The sequence below is a fragment of the Malurus melanocephalus genome, unplaced genomic scaffold (genome assembly GCF_030028575.1).
Source record: "Malurus melanocephalus ecotype Western Australia unplaced genomic scaffold, MMel_1.1 scaffold_317, whole genome shotgun sequence".
Taxonomy (NCBI): Eukaryota; Metazoa; Chordata; class Aves; order Passeriformes; family Maluridae; genus Malurus; species Malurus melanocephalus.
In genome coordinates, this window is record NW_026623549.1 from 508,200 (window position 1) to 525,593 (window position 17,394).

General features: G+C 37.5%; 1 protein-coding gene across 7 annotated transcripts in view; it reads left to right on the top strand.

Annotated features, from left to right (window-relative positions):
- Nucleotides 1-16,912, top strand: part of PER2 (period circadian regulator 2) — a 44,530-nt gene extending 27,618 nt beyond the window's left edge. For all 7 annotated transcript variants that reach the window (XM_057377477.1, XM_057377474.1, XM_057377479.1 and 4 more), the window contains 14 exons: nucleotides 2,582-2,688; nucleotides 3,293-3,446; nucleotides 3,611-3,719; nucleotides 4,137-4,268; nucleotides 5,461-5,557; nucleotides 6,100-6,256; nucleotides 6,343-6,470; nucleotides 7,909-8,082; nucleotides 8,357-8,617; nucleotides 9,342-10,186; nucleotides 11,551-11,737; nucleotides 12,099-12,291; nucleotides 13,865-14,015; nucleotides 14,457-16,912. In XM_057377477.1, the coding sequence (XP_057233460.1) occupies nucleotides 2,582-2,688; nucleotides 3,293-3,446; nucleotides 3,611-3,719; nucleotides 4,137-4,268; nucleotides 5,461-5,557; nucleotides 6,100-6,256; nucleotides 6,343-6,470; nucleotides 7,909-8,082; nucleotides 8,357-8,617; nucleotides 9,342-10,186; nucleotides 11,551-11,737; nucleotides 12,099-12,291; nucleotides 13,865-14,015; nucleotides 14,457-14,606 (2,845 nt within the window). In that variant the 3' untranslated portion in view covers nucleotides 14,607-16,912. The remainder of the gene's footprint in view (nucleotides 1-2,581; nucleotides 2,689-3,292; nucleotides 3,447-3,610; nucleotides 3,720-4,136; nucleotides 4,269-5,460; nucleotides 5,558-6,099; nucleotides 6,257-6,342; nucleotides 6,471-7,908; nucleotides 8,083-8,356; nucleotides 8,618-9,341; nucleotides 10,187-11,550; nucleotides 11,738-12,098; nucleotides 12,292-13,864; nucleotides 14,016-14,456) is intronic.
- The last annotated feature ends 482 nt before the right edge of the window (nucleotides 16,913-17,394 follow it).

Here is a 17,394-nt window from a genome sequence, read left to right on the forward strand (position 1 = left end):
AAGTCCAGTAAATACCTTCCCTTTGGATACCTTGGACGCTTCTTTCCTGTTAGTCTGGTGTTACCACTTGTTAGAAAATGGTATTTGAAAGCACTCGCAGTGAGGGTTGATTGCATCTTGGTCTGAAATTAGGATTTTGGGTCATTTATTTCTGTTCTTGTGATCTGTGTAGTTCATTTTGCTTTTAGGTACTGAACTCCTGAGGGCATTGACGGATAAATGTTTACCAAGACATACATATGCAGTTTATTACACTTAAGCTCTCCAGGGTTTGGTGGAATACACAAAGCAATAGATTCTTACAGAAAGCRGGGTCTTAATATTTGAAAATGTGCAACTGAGCACCTGCTGTTGACTAAGCATTGTTCATAATATAATGCTGAAACTGTTGCTTAACTTGCATAAATAAATTTAATTTCTGTAATCAGAAATTGTGTTCATGGGTTGGAAAAAAAGCATATTTGTCTGAACTCTGCWGGTGGATCTCTGCRCASAGTATGTTAAGTAAAAATAAATATTTTCTTGAAATTAAATGGATTATTCCTATATGTATTTTTCTTGGAAATATATTTAATACTTAATGTGTATAATGGGTGTAAGGAATTCTGTGTAGTTCGCAGTGGAGTGATCTTTGTAAATTAAYTTAAAGCAGTGTTGTATGTAACTTATAATGATAATATAGACTTCCTATTCATGTTTTTTGACACTTTAAATGTCATTCTATAAAAGACARACTAAACTTACTGCATCTCCTCATTAGCCATTCCTATGCCACATGTGCATTTGCATTCATAAAATTAATTATTAACTTAACCCCTGAATTATGATGAGTTATTCATTGTGAGGGAGCATAATGATGCCGAGACATCATTCTCAAGTACAGCAGTGTTTGGGCAGAGAAAGGCTGGTTGGAAGGAACTGCTGGAGGTCTTGGTTCCACCCTTTTGCTTGAAATGAAACTGTTACCCTGTTCTAGGTTGGGTCAGCTGTGAACTTGTCTCAATAATGCCTCAAAACCTTCAGAGATTACACAATCTGTATGAGAAACTTCTTGGATTGCACTGCTCATTTAAAAACCTTTTTCTAACATCCAGCAAAGCTTTCCAGGCTCCACTCTGGGACCACTGCCCAGGGTTTTATTGTCTGGCACCATCAAGAAAATTTAACTCCATTTTTGTAACTCCTCTTCCATGCTGTATGGGAAGCTCCTGGATCGTGTTTTAGTTTCCTTTTCATCAGAACAGGCATGCCCAGCTCAGTCTCACATTCTAGATCCCTGACTTTSATAAAGCAGGTGGCAAAGAACAGGAGCAGTGCTGAACAAAACCTTCTTATGGTATTAYTTAATGAAGCCCTAACTGAAGTCATTCAGAGTTGATTGGGGTTTAAAGTTCTCTAGCTGGACAACTTTTCTCATGTGCTTTGAACTTCTAAATGTCGATGTGTCAAAATTAAATGATTTGGTATGAGTTTCATGCCAGTTTCTACTTTGTTGCTTTAGTCCATCTACAATCTTACAAGACTTATTATTAAACTAATTGCTTTGATAATAAGGCATTAGTTGCTATCTTCTTTCCACCTCAGCCTTTGCTGGAAGGGTATGTTTGATGTTTTGGAGTACTGATGTAATTCCAGTGGGTTGTTGGACGTGCAGTGTTGAAGGCATTTCTTGCATAGTGCTTTTGAGTTCCTATGTACACAGATCCYTTGAGTGTGGTGCACTGGGGCTAAATTCTTCATGAAAGCTGTTCAGATACCTGAGTATCTCCCTACCCCTTTGTCAGTGAATGGGGCTGGGGGAAGGTGAACAGCATGTTGAGCTTGCAAGATGACTTGCTGGCATCTGTGAACCTAAACATTATTGAGTAGTGTAGTCTTAATACATTTTTTTTCCCCAATCACATTTTCAGTGGTTAACCTTCAGGGTGAGGTGCAAAGTGACTTTTGTGAACTTTTGCTCTTTATCCTTAATACAAATGTTTGAAGTGATCAGTGAAAATTTCTTTTGTCACATTAATGAGTCRTTTACATCACTAGTAGTGGTCATTRATAATGTGCAGGTATTCAGTAACAGTGCTTTTAATTCTATAGTTAATAAGCTTCCTTCCTTGCAGCTCCTCGGAGCTGAACTCTTAACCTGCCTGTGAGAAAGTTGTCCTGAGTCCTGGGCAGCTCCCTGTTGCTAGTTCAGCTGTAGTAATCCTGTGATCCTTAGCCATGGCTCACAGCCAAGGGATTGGGGTACTATTTACCTTCATGAGAGTTTTACAAGATTAAACTTTATTAATGCTCTTTTGAAATTAGGGTATTTATCCTCTAAAGTTAGGCTGCAAAGAAAAGACAAACTTGCTGTWGCAGACTCCCTGATTCGGTCTAACCACACCTCACAAACAAAAGCCCCCTTGTTCAAAGCATACTGATGTTAAACTGGCACTGCTTTTTCACCAGAAGTAAACTTATTACTTGTTCTCTTTATAGGAAAAAGAGCAAAGAAAACTTACAATGAAAACATTTTGAAGATGAAATATACATTTTTTCTATTTGATTTTTATTATTTTTTTCTTCGTCTTTCTTTCTCCAGAGCAGTACCTCTGTTGGGATACCTACCTCAGGATTTAATAGGAACACCAGTCTTGGTGCATCTTCACCCAAATGACAGACCCTTAATGCTAGCAATTCACAAAAAAAGTACGTAATCTCTTAGTGTGGCAAAAATATATTTCTTTTCCTAAAAGTTTATAATAATGGCTACAATGACCTCAAAAAGTAGGAGGAAAAACTTAATTGTGACTTTGATATTTTTCTGCAAGTAAATACTGTATTTTTTTACTGTACAACTTGATTATTTAAGCAAATCTATGAATTAAGCAAATCTATGAAAATGAGAAACTTGGTTTTGTACTTTCTGTGCATCTGCCATAAACAAATTGACTGTAAATGAATATTTCATACATTAAGAATTTTTTTTAACAGTGGTGTGATAGAATTTGTTGTATCTTAAATGATAGTTTTTCATGTTTCATAGAGAAGAAAATAAGAGCCATTGTGGTAGTATTTGTAAAGCTGTTTTTTCAGCTTTTTTTAGCTTGCTGTATTCTAAAGGGAATTTTCTTGWCCACAGTYRGTGAATTATGAACATCTGCTTATTSTGGTAGCCCAGTATTTCTGAATGTATCGATGTGTCCCTCAAGTGGCATCTTCYTCCTGTGCAGTTCACTGTAAAATCCTGAAATCATTATGTAGAATTGTGCTAAAATTAATCTGAAWTTTTTGTTTGAATCCTTCATTGCAGTTCTTCAGTATGGAGGGCAGCCTTTTGACTATTCACCAATCAGGTTTTGCACTAGGAATGGAGATTATATCACCATGGACACCAGCTGGTCCAGTTTCATCAACCCTTGGAGTCGAAAAGTTTCGTTTATTATTGGAAGACACAAAGTTAGGACGTAAGTCAATATATTTTTGTTTTTTCTTCCCTCAGGTTTACGTAGGGAAAGACATGAGGGAGTAGAATAAGGTGTGATATGTACTGGTGGTAAATTGGAGCTGTGGTGTCTCTGTGATTGAACATTGCCTTTGCAGTGAGCTGGTGTGTGTTTGGTTTGTGCAGGGGTCCCTTAAATGAAGATGTCTTTGCTGCTCCCAACTACACSGAGGATAGAATCCTTCATCCCAGCGTTCAGGAGATCACGGAGCAAATCTATCGGCTCCTACTGCAGGTACAGCAAGTGCTCCACTGTTACCCTTTGCATTTCCTGCTGAGGAGAAGGGTATTTATCTTTGTGTGACATTTTGTTTAGCTGCTTCTACTGTAGTGGAATTTCTGGCTACAATCCTGGGAATGACTTACACTCATGATTACCAGACAAGACTCATTGAAGTACGTTAAAGCTCCAGTTGATRTCTTAGGAATTTCATGTAGCTATGGAGTCCTCACAGAAGACAAACAAACAAAAAACAACCCCAGCAAACCAAGCAACAAAAAACAACATAAAATAAAACCTTTTTTTCCTGTCATGGAATTACTGGGGTCCTGAGGGGCAGTGTGTGTATATGTATATATATTTTTTTCTTTTTACAGAAAGACATTTCTGTACAGAAATTTACAGAAAAATTCTTTTTCTTCATTTTAACAGCCTGTACACAACAGTGGATCCAGTGGCTATGGAAGTCTAGGTAGCAATGGTTCACATGAGCACTTGATGAGTGTGGCATCCTCCAGTGACAGCACAGGAAATAATAATGAAGACACTCACAAGGATAAACCAGTAGGTTTGAGTTTTTCTCATTCAAGTGTGTGACACAAAACAAACTAGTTAAAGTGGGGATTTTTRACGTATAGAAAAATGCTTTCAAATTAGAAATTGAAGAAAGTATACAGAAAATGTCATTCTTCTTTTGTTTAACATAGAAAAAACCCTTTTGTCTAAGGGAATAAACATTTCTGGTGCAGATGAAGCCTCAGGGTATTRAAGCACAGTTATAGACATGAAAGTCAGTGTTATAATAATTTAAACCTGTACCGTGTGTCTRCATAGTCTAATGTCTGTTACATGTTATATGCTGTTTCTGGGAAAACCAGCTGGGTATGTGGAAGCAGTTCATTTTGGAAGGGGAAAATCTGTAATTGCTGTTTTCCCAAATGAAATTAAGAAGATTAAATGCAGCAGTACCTGCATAACCAAGGGATAGCTTGACCCTGATGACTTTTAATGTTGCAAAAATACACTGTGTATATAGAATGTAATAAATTGAATGGAATAAAACAGTTTTTTTAGTTTGTGCTTAAAACTTCGCTTCGTGTTTAATTCTGAAAGCCAGAATTTGTATTTGATAACTTGTATTGTTTACAGGCTAATTCTCCCAAATCTGATTTGTGCTTCTGTGAYCAGCCTTTGCAGCCTTTGCTCTTGCCAAGGTGGTCACTTCCCTGGCTTTCAGGTCTTAAACACTGGTGGAGTAAGCAGATGAAGTCTCAGAATTTCCTGTTTAACAGGGAAATAAATGCCTGGCTTCCCTACACTATTTCCACAGATAGTGAAGGCTGTTACAGTCTAGTTTTATAACTCCTGTCAGTGCTTGTTCAGACTTCTAGTACAAAAAGTTACCATTCTTAGCAGCAATATTTTTTTACAAGTGATAGGTTTTTCTGAAGTCATCTTTGTAATGTATATTTTATATTTTCCTGTCGAGGATATTCAAACAGATTAAACAACATACAGAGTAATTGTTTACAAGAAACATACTTTGAATTTATTTGCTTTCCAATTCCAGAGTTTTGCAGCTGCACAATAGAATTCTATATATATGTATTTCCTCTGTGATGGCAGGATAGAGGTTAACTGAGGTTAGATTTAGTCTACTGAGGRTTCACTGTGCATAATGTTTCATGTCAAAATTTTGTAATATATGTTTTATGTCAAAATTTTGAAATAACTGTTCCTATCAAACTGCTTTCAGGAGGTTTGTCAATATGCCCGTAAGGTCAAAAATAAAGGACAGCATATTTTCACTGACAGTAAAGCAAAACTGGACTACAAGAAAGAGTCTTTTGCAGGTAAGACATTAGCAATTATTAGTCTCTTGGGCTGGCTGGTGCCATGTATAAAATGTCAGTAGGACTTCTTTCCATTTTAGGTCTGATCAATGCTTAAAGACAGCATTTTTATCCATTAAAATTGTATTGTCCTGGATCTCTGTGCTGTGCCTGGAAAAAATTGTGTTTGGCTATATCTGAATCAATAGTGGTGTAAAACAGTTCAGGCATAGTCTGAAACTGTTGTTTGAAATACCCTAAGTAGGCACTAGAGTTGTCCTCATACTGAGTGTGTTTCAATCCTAATGGTTTATATTCTCTTATATCCGTAGTGTCTATTCCCTTTGGATCCATATGCAATCTAACTGAACTCTGTAGTTCCAAAAATCCATAAGGACAGGAAAATATTCACACAATGTTCATCTATTAGTGCACAAACCTCTTGCTTTACAGTTGTTAATTTGTGACCTTGTAAATATGTAGAAATGAAAAACTGTTGCTTTTAAGGGAGTTTTCAAGGATTTAATGTCTTAATTGCATAATAACAATCTCTCTTTTCACAGAAAAACAAAATACTCCTGGTAGTCAGGTGAAGGATGTAGGGGGAAAGGACACTGCAGGAACAGCTGCTCCAAAAAATGTGACTACTGAAGAGCTGGCTTGGAAAGARCAGCCTGTGTATTCCTATCAACAGATCAGCTGTTTGGACAGTGTCATCAGGTTAGCAACCAGTGGGTAAATTACTCTGGACCTCTGGACAGAAGAGTTGTGTGTGTGTCTAATACTGTTAAATCATTGTATTTTAGGTACTTGGAGAGTTGTAATGTGCCTGGTACAGCAAAAAGAAAATGTGAACCTTCAACAAGTGTTGCATCACTGAGTTCTGGAGTTCATGAACAAAAAGCAGCTGATAATGCTATCCAGCCTTTGGGAGGTAACTCTTCATCACAGCTTCTTCATCACTTGAGTTTTGCTGGCAGGCAGTTGGATGCTACTTTGCAGAATRATGACAAGTGTAGCTTAGGCATGACCTCACAGCTGTTTCCTCAGTGTTTGATGTTAAGAGATTTAACTTTCATCATTAGTATCTTCCTTACAATCAAAATACTAAGTAATTGATGGAATATCTGGATTGTACTGTACAAAATACAGTAGGATTTTGGGTATCGGCACTTGAATTATTATCAAATGTAAAAGGTTTATTTCACAGTTAGAACTTGTAAGAACAATCAGCTCAAGAACCTAGCAGCTAATTAATTGCAAGAAAAATATGCATATTACATTTCTGCTTATTAAAAGGAACAAGGCAGTGTAAAATGCAGCATTGGACTGCTGTGTGTGTGAGATGTAAGAGCCCAGTGTTCATCCACGAACACAAAAAGCTGGGGATTACTGAGGCAAGCTGTCTAAAAAGTCTGCTGCAGGAAGAAACATTAAATAAATTTGTCAGGCTTTACTTGTAGCATTTAACATAGTCCCTTGCGTAGATGGGGAGCTAAAATGAAGACTGTTACTGGTTAGTATAAGGATTGTGAGACTGCTAAAGAACATTTGCTCATTCTACCTCGTCATTATATGAGGCTGAAGGGAAAATGCCCAGTGGAGTGTCTCAAAACCTGGTCTGGAATGATCTTGGCTATTTGATGAGCTTCAAAAAGAAGTTCTAATGCAGCTTTTAGAATCAAATTAGAAGGTATCGGTATAGAAGAAACAAAGAGTCTGCAGAAGGAATTGAAATGCTGTAATTTGGAGTCTCTGTGGTTCTGGTTGGCAGGAGATTATGTGGGTCACTAGCTTCTTGATGTCTGAGAAGGATGAAGCCACCAGCACAATCTAGGCAGGAAAAAGGCAAACTTTAGGTCTTAAATATGTGTTAAGGAAGTATTCCTATGAGAGGAGGAATGCTTTAATGCTGTKTTGTGAGGCATTGGTGTGACCTCTGCTGGATTAGTGTGTAGCTTTCAGGGGAGAGAATTTTGAGTAGCTGGCTGCTCAAACCGAAGCTGTTAGGGTAAGCAGCTAATGAAAGAAATCAGTGTACAACACTGRGGGAGCTGGGTGCAACTTATTTTGGCCTCTTCCAGCCCAAGGATATTTCTTCCAAAATTGTGCCATGAAAGAAGAGTGAAGACCAGGAAAAGAGCAGAATATCCCTTATTGAAAAGCTTTGGTTTGGCTGTATATGGGCTTAGAGGATTGTATTTGGTTGCTTTATAGTAATTCTATTCCTGGAATCTATAAAGTAAAAAGTTCACTTTTTTGTTTTGTMAGGCACAGCTTGGCCTTTGCTGTTTTGCAGTCTGAGCAGCGTGTAACTTGAATTTGCTCTTGTTTATACGTTCAGTAAGCTGCAACTTTATTTCTTTTAATAGATCCTGCTGTGTTGAAGGCATCTGGTAAATCAAGTGGTCCCCCGGTGGTTGGTGCTCACTTAACATCTTTGGCTTTACCTGGCAAGCCTGAAAGTGTTGTGTCTCTCACCAGTCAGTGCAGCTACAGCAGTACCATTGTTCATGTTGGAGACAAAAAAACACAACCTGAATTAGGTAGGACTTGTGCTAATACTTTTTCTTCAAAATGGCAATTGCTGGCAAGTTTAAACTTCAGACATGTGWACAGCTTGTTCACAATGGTTGTAATGTCTGCTTGTAACTTACATTTTCTTACAGCTGTTTTTAGAGAAATGGAATAAAAAGGGATGTATTTTATATCTTCAACTTGCAGCAAAATTATTACAGAATTGTAATAAAAAAATATAAAAATGCATGTACAGGGATTTCTTTGCTTCATCTTGATGTAATTTGCTTTCTCTTCCTGTAGAAATGATAGAAGATGGTCCAAGTGGAGCAGAAATCRTAGATGGCCAACTTCTTGCCCCTCCATCCAGCTCTGCACACATAAATCAAGAGAAGGAGCCATTCAAGAAACTGGGACTTACAAAGGAAGTCCTTGCAGTGCATACACAAAAAGAGGAGCAAAGCTTCTTGAATAAGTTTAAAGAAATCAAGAGATTTAATATTTTTCAATCACACTGCAATTACTACTTACAAGATAAACCAAARGGACGGCCTGCTGAACGTGGTATGGCAATAGTTTTTCACAATAAGACTTGTATTTATATAGAAAGTAAATTCTGTTGGGAGGGCATTTTGATTTTTAGTTCAGGCCAGTGTGAACAGTAACAGTTGCAAGCTATTTTCAAAACCTACAGAAAAATTCTCTGATAAATCATGCTAAAAGGTTTAAAGTGGAATATAACTTYTAGTGTAATAATAGACATTTTAATAACTAATATTTTGATTTTTATCTGTTCTGTATACTACTACTGCCATGCATCTACTTCCAAGAGACAAAAACTCTGCTTTAGTATGTTTGCTTTACTGTATCTGTGTTTGTATTCCTTTGCTTTTCTTTCTGTCTTTTCCATCTCTTTTCTGTTCGGGTTTGTGGTTTTGTTTTGTTTTGAGTTTTTTGTTTTCCAGTTTTCCCCATTCCATTACTGTGTAATTGGTGAGACAATCTGATAATTGTCTGATTCCTTTTAAGTTAATGATGTGATCAGCAGGATGGAAATGGCAGAGACTAGCAGTAATGGCAAGATTGTTCTGTTTATTAGGCCTAGGAGCTCTGGATGGCTTTTTCAGAAGTGCTTGATATGATCTCACTTGGTTCTCATTTTGGTCTTGACTTGGAACAGAAGTCAGACACTGCTAACCATTTTTTTAGATTTTTATCTTTATGTTTTAAATTTGAATAGTTATACAAGTCCTACAGAGCTGTATTTTTATAACTTTTCCTTTTGCAGGTGGCCGTGGACAAAGAAATGCCACCTCTGGAGTGGATCAGCCTTGGAAGAAAAGTGGAAAGAATAGGAAATCAAAGCGCATTAAACCCCAGGAATCTTCAGACAGTACAACTTCTGGAGCTAAATTCCCCCATCGGTTCCCCCTTCAGGGTTTAAATGCTACAGCTTGGTCACCATCAGAGACTTCCCAAGCGAGCTACTCAGCGGTGTCTTTCCCCACTGTTATGCCTGCATACTCCCTTCCTGTTTTTCCAGCAGCAGGGACGGTGCCACCAGCTCCTGAGCCGTCCCTCTCTGGTTTTAATCACTTACCAGACTCTGGAAATACCTGCCCTGTGCAGCCATCACAGTTCTCAGCACCCTTCATGACCCCTGTGGTGGCTCTTGTGCTCCCCAACTATGTGTACCCAGAGATGAACAATAACTTACCTCAAACGCTGTACCCCAGTCAGCCCAGCTTCCCTGCCCATTCCACCTTCTCCTCGCAGACGGTGTTTCCAGCACAGCCCCCCTTTGCCACAGCCAGCCCTTTCCCCCAGCAGTTTTTCCCAGCRCAGCCATTCCATTACAACCCAGCAGCAGAGCCTGACAAGGTTCCCGTGGCAGAGGCGCGCAATGACCCCTCGCGTTCCTGCACTCCACAGTCCGTGGGTCCTCAGGACCAGGCGTCACCCCCTCTGTTCCAGTCGAGGTGCAGCTCTCCTCTGAACCTTCTACAGCTGGAAGAAACCACAAAGACTGCGGAGAGTGGAGCTCCTGCAGGTTTACAYGGAGCTCTGGGTGAGGAAGGAGCCATCGGCAAGATCATGACAGCGGATAACGGCAGCGGGAAGGAATCCTTACCGGTGAGTCTGGATCACACCCTGTTCTCCTGTCTCTGCTGCATCATTCTCACTCCTTTCACTTCCAGGACCTACTTGTTACACAGTGCCAGGAGCTGTGTTAACAATTGTAGTTAGTAAATTCAACCTTCAGCAAAATGAATAAAAGATGAAGTCCAAGCATTACAATAGTCCTAACATTTAAAAATTATATCTAAATCATTCTAAAGTTACACTAGGAGGTTTGGAAATATACCCTGAAAGAGTTTTGCTCCACTTCATTGAAAATAATACAAGAATATGGATAAGCCCATTGAAAACCACTGAAAGAAATTTTAAAATTATGTGGGCACTTAATTTTTAGCAAAAACTTTCGTGGTAGTGAATTTGTGTGCATGGGAAAAACAATCTGTAAATGGTCTGAAAAAAGCTGGTTTAAATTCAGATCTGTGTTTACAAACAAGCAACCAAAGTAAATGAAGAATCCATCATTTCTTGTAGACCATAACTTTATTTTTGTATTGTTTGTTGCACTAAAACTATGCTGAWCTATTTGGTAACTTCAGGGTTTTTTTATTTCTTGGTTCATTCAAATTTGGTAAATCAGTTTAACAAATAACTTGAGATGGAGTAATATGACCATAAAGGTTTCCCTAACAGAAATATGTAACTATTATTTGTGCTTTCTAAAGGCACCATAGAGTATCTTTGTGCATGCAGAGTCACTGATGGGATGGAGCTTCARCCTAARTCTTYTTCACTACCTCCTTCCTTTATTCAGGAATATGTTCAGGATAAAGACAGTTCTTTCCATTATTACATGTTTTGTTAAGTTCTGTCAACCTTAATTTCTAATATGTAATCTTCAAACTGACTTGCAGTGAAATTCTGCTTCAGTTAAGAATTAGTGTAGCTAATGCTCCTTCCCTTACAAATATACCAAGAAGTTGGAACGTTTTCTTACTACTCTTAATGCTACTTTTACTTCTCATCTCAGTGATTGAGGGACTGTTGTTGCAAATCTCTTTGAGGTATAGTAGGAACCATTTCAAGTATGTTGTAGGAGACTTGGGTAAATTCTGAATTATCCAGGACAGTAGGTCAAAAGGGAACAGGAAATGCCTTTCTTACTTTCTCATGAAATTACTAGTAGTTTTTTTTTAAATAAATGGAATTGGTCTTAGTGAAGGTTGCCTTCTCTTCCTATCAGTCCACTTCATTATTCCTTGGCATATGTTATTGGTGACTGTCTTTGAAAAATTATGTTAACATTAGGATATAAAGTGAAATGGATTTATTGCTAATAAATTACATTTAGTAATAAATTAMTTTGATTTTTGGTGTTCRGTKTTTTTTTTTWAWTTKRWTTTTTTTATCCYTGTCACTAGGCTGAATCTCCAATGGATGCTCAGAATAGTGATGAACTCTCCATGTCCAGTGTCCTGCTTGACATTTTACTCCAAGAAGATGCATGTTCAGGCACTGGCTCAGCTTCTTCAGGGAGTGGTGTCTCTGCAGCTGCTGAGTCCCTGGGCTCTGGGTCCAATGGCTGTGGCATGTCAGGGAGCAGAACAGGTACCACTTGATTTATGGGGTAAAACCTTTTCCAAGTGTGTGTAAAATAACCATTAGCATATTATGCAGATATGAAGGAATAATTAAAAGACCTTACTCCTTTGTGTTTCATTTCAAACTTTTAAATTTAAGTGAGCTAATTATTCATCTGAAAATTAGTAGAGACTTAACTCGAGAATTTGAGTCATAAAAAGATTAATGCAGTTACTCGGGGGTGGAAGTTCCCTCTGTTTAAAAAAAGAAATATAATAATGGTTGTATTTAGGCATTCAGTTCTCTTTAATCTTCTCTATATTCAAAAACATTCAGATAATTTATGGATTTCRCAATTTATAATGAAATGCTAAATCTCTGTTTACAGGTAGCAGTGAAACTAGTCACACCAGCAAATACTTTGGGAGCATTGATTCCTCAGAGAACCACCATAAAACCAAAATGAAGACAGAAATGGAAGAAAGCGAGCACTTCATCAAATAYGTGCTTCAGGATCCTATCTGGCTGTTGATGGCAAACACAGATGACACAGTTATGATGACTTACCAGATCCCTTCACGGTAATTCCAGTGCCATGGTCCTTYATACATTGTGTACATGCTGGGGCGAGCAGGGTGTGCATTAGGAACGGTGGATATGAATCTCTGTCTCAACAGAAGTAAACTGGTTTTAATGTTTAGCTCAGTGTCAGGAAAAATTCTTGCTTCCTTTCTGCATTTTGTATACTACGCAAGAACTTCTCAAGAAATAAAAATGGTTTAATTAGGCTTACCTGTATTTTTAGGTCAGTATCCTGAGTTGAAATGAACTGTGTGTATTTTTTGAAGCTGTTCCATAGTTGTGATTTGTAACTGCTTGCCTAGAAATCCCTGGTGCTGGATTAATAGATCCTAGAGAGCATGCTTAGATCTAGGCTTGGTCTGGTATTGAAGAKCTCCAGTTCCTTGGCTGTTGTCCTTGAGGTGCCACATTCAGTGGCATGGACTTGTGGATTTTTTCTGGGCTGTTAACTTTCATATGTTCATTCTTCTTCATAAGTTATGACGAGGTAGAAGGTAAAAATCATGTCTTCTAATAAAAAAAAAAAAAAAAACTTGTTTAAAAAATAAAAAATTCACTGCTTCAATAACAAAGAGCAGATACAGGGGAAGAAGGGGTGACAAGTCTGCAGGGTTTTTTTCAACCTACTTGTTTAGGTTTCTTGGGAGCAGTGAATGGTATTTTGAGAGGAATAGGAGGTTTCAGTAAAGACAAGCCTTTGAAAAGGAAGGTAAACAAGTTTTCAAAATACAGAAGCACAGACATGATGGGGAAAGAAGTACAGAACACATTGTAAGAACTTTAGCTTTTTTTTTCTAGTTTTAAAAATACTTTGACATTTCTCAGCTTTTGTAGCCTRAAGTGTTGACAGCCATAGGTGGGAATTCCAGTAGCCCATAAAAGCAGCAAAGCCTGCCAAAGAACAGGATATTTTTGTAAGAAAAGTGAAGCTCATTGTCAGAGTGTGAGGTGAAGTCTAAATCCAGCCTGTTCTTAGGTATTCTGTAAGGAATGGAAATTAGTTGGGGTTTCTTGGAACTTGTTTCCTATTGTCATCTTTTATAGAGGAGTGCAGCTTGTAAGTGTTGGTGTGGGATGGATTTCTCTGATTCCTGAATGGCAGTAGGGTTTGTGGAGGGGGAGAGAGTTTTGGCTGCTGAAATAAACAGTATTTTCTTAAGTTTAGTTCTTTATTTGTGTCCTTCTTAAACRCATCTTACTACTTCTGCTTTAGTATCTCCTGCATCCAGTGTTTGTCTTGKGTTGTCCTGCTTGGGACAGAGCTTGGAACTTCCTGCAGCAGAGGGAAGCTGGAGTTGTTGCTGCTTTCCCTGCTGGTGCTGCCTGAGTGGCTCTAACAAAACTGTTCTCACTGATGGGCTTTGAAAAGACAGTGAGCCAGCAGAGATGTCTGCAAATGCAGAGAGCAGCTGGAATAACCACACTTCATTTTCTTCCAGTATAAGATTTCTAAGCATAACGTTCTAGAACAAAAATAGTCTTTAAAAATGTTRCTGTTTGACTGTGTAACCTCATATAGGCATGAAGCCCAGAAAGTGCTGAAGCTCAGTTTCTAAATACATTTTATTTTAGGGATGTGGAAACAGTTTTAAAAGAAGATAAGCAGAAATTAAAGCAAATGCAGAAACTACAGCCAAAATTTACAGAAGAACAAAAAAGAGAGCTTATTGAAGTTCATCCATGGATCCAGCAAGGTGGACTGCCAAAAACYGTTGCTAATTCCGTAAGTTTAATGAGTTAATTACTTTTGCATGTATAGTAATGCTTAAAATATTAGCTGCCTATGTTTGTCTCTTCCTTTTCTGTTCTTATGAAAGCTTGGTCAATTATGCAGAGGAAAAAAGTGGAATTCAAATTTCCATGCGCTGGTTTTTAGCTTGACTCAGTTTAGCATGAGTCTTCTTTCCAGTGGGGAAAATTGAAGTACTGGTGAATRCATATAAGAAATTTCCTTCCTCTTTCTATATTTCTGTGTCTCTGTTTGAAATGCTTCAGTGACACAGCCAGAAACCTCACTACATAAAATCTCTAAAATATATCTGGTAGCTGCAGCACAGGTGGAAAGGTTCTTTTAAAATCAAGGATTGCATGCAGGTGGACTGTTGTTTGGAAAAGCTTTTTTAAATTTGACTTATGAATGCTTCTGTTGTTTTTTTCTTTTTAGGAATGTATTTTTTGTGAGGACAATATACAGAGCAATTTTTATACTTCATACGATGAAGAAATCCAYGAAATGGACCTTAATGAAATGATTGAAGATAGTGGAGAAAACAACTTGGTTTCCCTGAATCAAGTCAGTGAAGAACAAACATAGCCTTTGAGTCTGTTGTTTTGAAAACTGYTTCAAAACGACAGTGAAGGATCCAAAAAGGTTTTAATCTTTTATCCAGCAGGATGAATCCAGTTCATAGAAGCAAATGTGTTTTTCTTGCTCTAGAARAGTCATTTGTGAATGAATCTCTTTTTAAATGGTGGCAATCTCTTCCCAGTAAGGACATTGTTGAAGATGGTATAGCTTTTCTTTAAAAGACTCATATTTTGCACTTATATGCCTCAAATATTTCTTTATAAACTATAGAAACTTTCATTGATGCCTACTGTTTTTTGTAGAGTGGGTTAATAAGTGCTGGAAATCTCCTTAYATACATACGGTTCTTCAAATCTCCTTTTGGTAAAGATTCAGCATTATGAATTGTTGAAGCAATTTTGCTTAGTGGCTCTTTAGCATTGTTCKTAATATTTGAAGTGGTCCAGCGTAGTAGAAGAAATAACCTTCATGGAAATCAATTCACACTTGCCCTTCTCATACAGTTGATCCCATCCTCTTTGTTTGTCTCCTCTAGTTTTGAATGTAGGAACTTTTTTTTTGTCTAAAAGAAATGTTGAGCTGATTTTGTAAGATGGTCTTGGGTTAAAGTACATGTTGATGTGTAAGTATAGAGGAGTGCTGACAACTTTGTAGCCTTTTATTTAAATGGACACTGCAAAACTATGAACTGTTTATTACCTTGAAGCATAACTTCTGAGAATTTATACTCAAGAGATCTTTATGCTTAAAGATTTTAAAAACCTTAAGACCACAGAGGATGACTGCAATTGCTCCAGTGGCTTAGACAGAGCTTGGGGTAACTTTATCCTTTACTTCTGACTTGTTCTGTCAGGCAGTTGGCCATCAGTTTTTCCAATGTGGCTAAACAAATGTCAAATTTGTATGTGGCAAGGGAGGATTAGATGTGTCTTGTCATTTGAAGATWGTTCTTACAAAAAAGAACTGATTTTGAGAACAATGTTGACTCACTCTTTTTGAATTACATAATCTCAAACTTAGCGTGGCTGGAATCCTTTGCTGTCAAAATCTGATTTAAATGCCTCTGAGATTGTATTGACTTGAATATGTGTACTTTATGTTCCTGTACTCTTTGTGTCTGTTGGATGTGGGAAGAGAACCTGAAAGAACAACTTTAATGTCGGTTAGTTAGAGGACATTTAGTTGCAGCCTTGCTAGATGTCAGCTGTAGGTTTTGGGGTGAAAAATGACGGAAGTTAATTAATTCAATTGACTTCAATATGTTTGTCTTAAAATATTTTTCATGGGAAGCATTTCCTTTTYTTTTTAAGGTAACATTTCTATTCACTGAAATTTAAGATTATTTTCMTTCTCTAAAAATATTTCTCTTTGTATACAAAGAGGATGTGAAGTTAGATCTGACACCAAAAACACGCAAAAGTGACTGGTGTTCGCTTAGCGGAAGAAATAATTTGTGTCAAGTAATTAGTTATTAATTGGACAGTCATGAGGAAATTTGCACTGGAGACAGGTTCTGCAGATAGCAAAGTGTGTCAACTTGTGAAACAAGTGGATTCACAATTTAAAACAATAAAAAACTGTAGTGTGAAGCACTACCCAGCAAGATCTGAAGCCTGTCTTTAATAGTTTAACAAGGTCAAACGTAAATATTTGTAAATATAAAGTGAATGAGAAATCTTCAAGTGTTGGTGTTCACGTCCGATGTATTAAATGTTTTAATCATAAATGGAACAGTGCAGCTATACCAACATACTAAATATATTTCATTTTTACATGGAAACACAAACATGGACCAGGGTTTGGGAAAAATGAAAGCTTTATATAAAAGGAGTGCATCATCATTATACAAATAATTTTYGAAGACTTTTCAACCATTTGGATCTTCTTTGCTTTAGCATGCTTTTTTTCCCTCCATGTATTTTTTTTAATTTGTCTTCATTTCTTTTATTTTTTTTTCAATGACCATCTTGTAACCATAACTTAGTGAAAGGAAGAGAAAAGTATATTTAGAGCATTTTGTGGATGTGCTTACTTATGGACTTAATCTTGCATCCTTAAAGTGTTTGCATTTACAGGGTGGTATTAAAATATTTTCCTGTAACTTTAAATCTACATGCCTCCATTTATAGATAAGATTCTGAAGCTGTAATTTTTCCAAACTGTTGTAAGATGATTTATTTGTGATGACACTTTGTCAACATGTCAACAATGTTTTCTGTACACTGTGCAATATATTTTGGTTTTGCCACTTGTGACTAATTTTTATGACTTTGCTTTTTAGAAAACTGGTAAATAAAACAGATATATTTTTAGTTGCCTTTTTCTTCCTTGGGGCTTCTACTCCAAGTAAGAAGTCAGAATGTGTGTTTTACTYGTGGTATGTGAACTGGTATTTCAAGCCCTAGAGCTTACAAGCTGTGCTGTTACCTCTGGCTTACTATCCTGGAGTAAAATTGCTGCCAGCTTGTCTGACCTGTAAGTTTAGTGGTCACATGGAAGACTGAATCTTTATATTGACTAGTCATTCTGAAATCATGTGCAAATTTCCTGGAAGTGTGTGTGCAGCTGGGCTCTGTGGTGTTCCAGTCTGCCAGAACACACCTCTGGTGTCCTTTCTGCATTGTTGGGTGTCAGCCACAGCCCATGTGCTTTCACAGGGGTACTTTAGGGACAGAGAATCCCAGTTACACCCCTTGGGTTTGCTGTGTGTGCTGATTATCAGTCTTCTGTCGAGGTGGGAAGTGTCCTTGAAGATTGCAGCAACTTTTGAAGCTGGTGTGCTTCCCTGGTCATG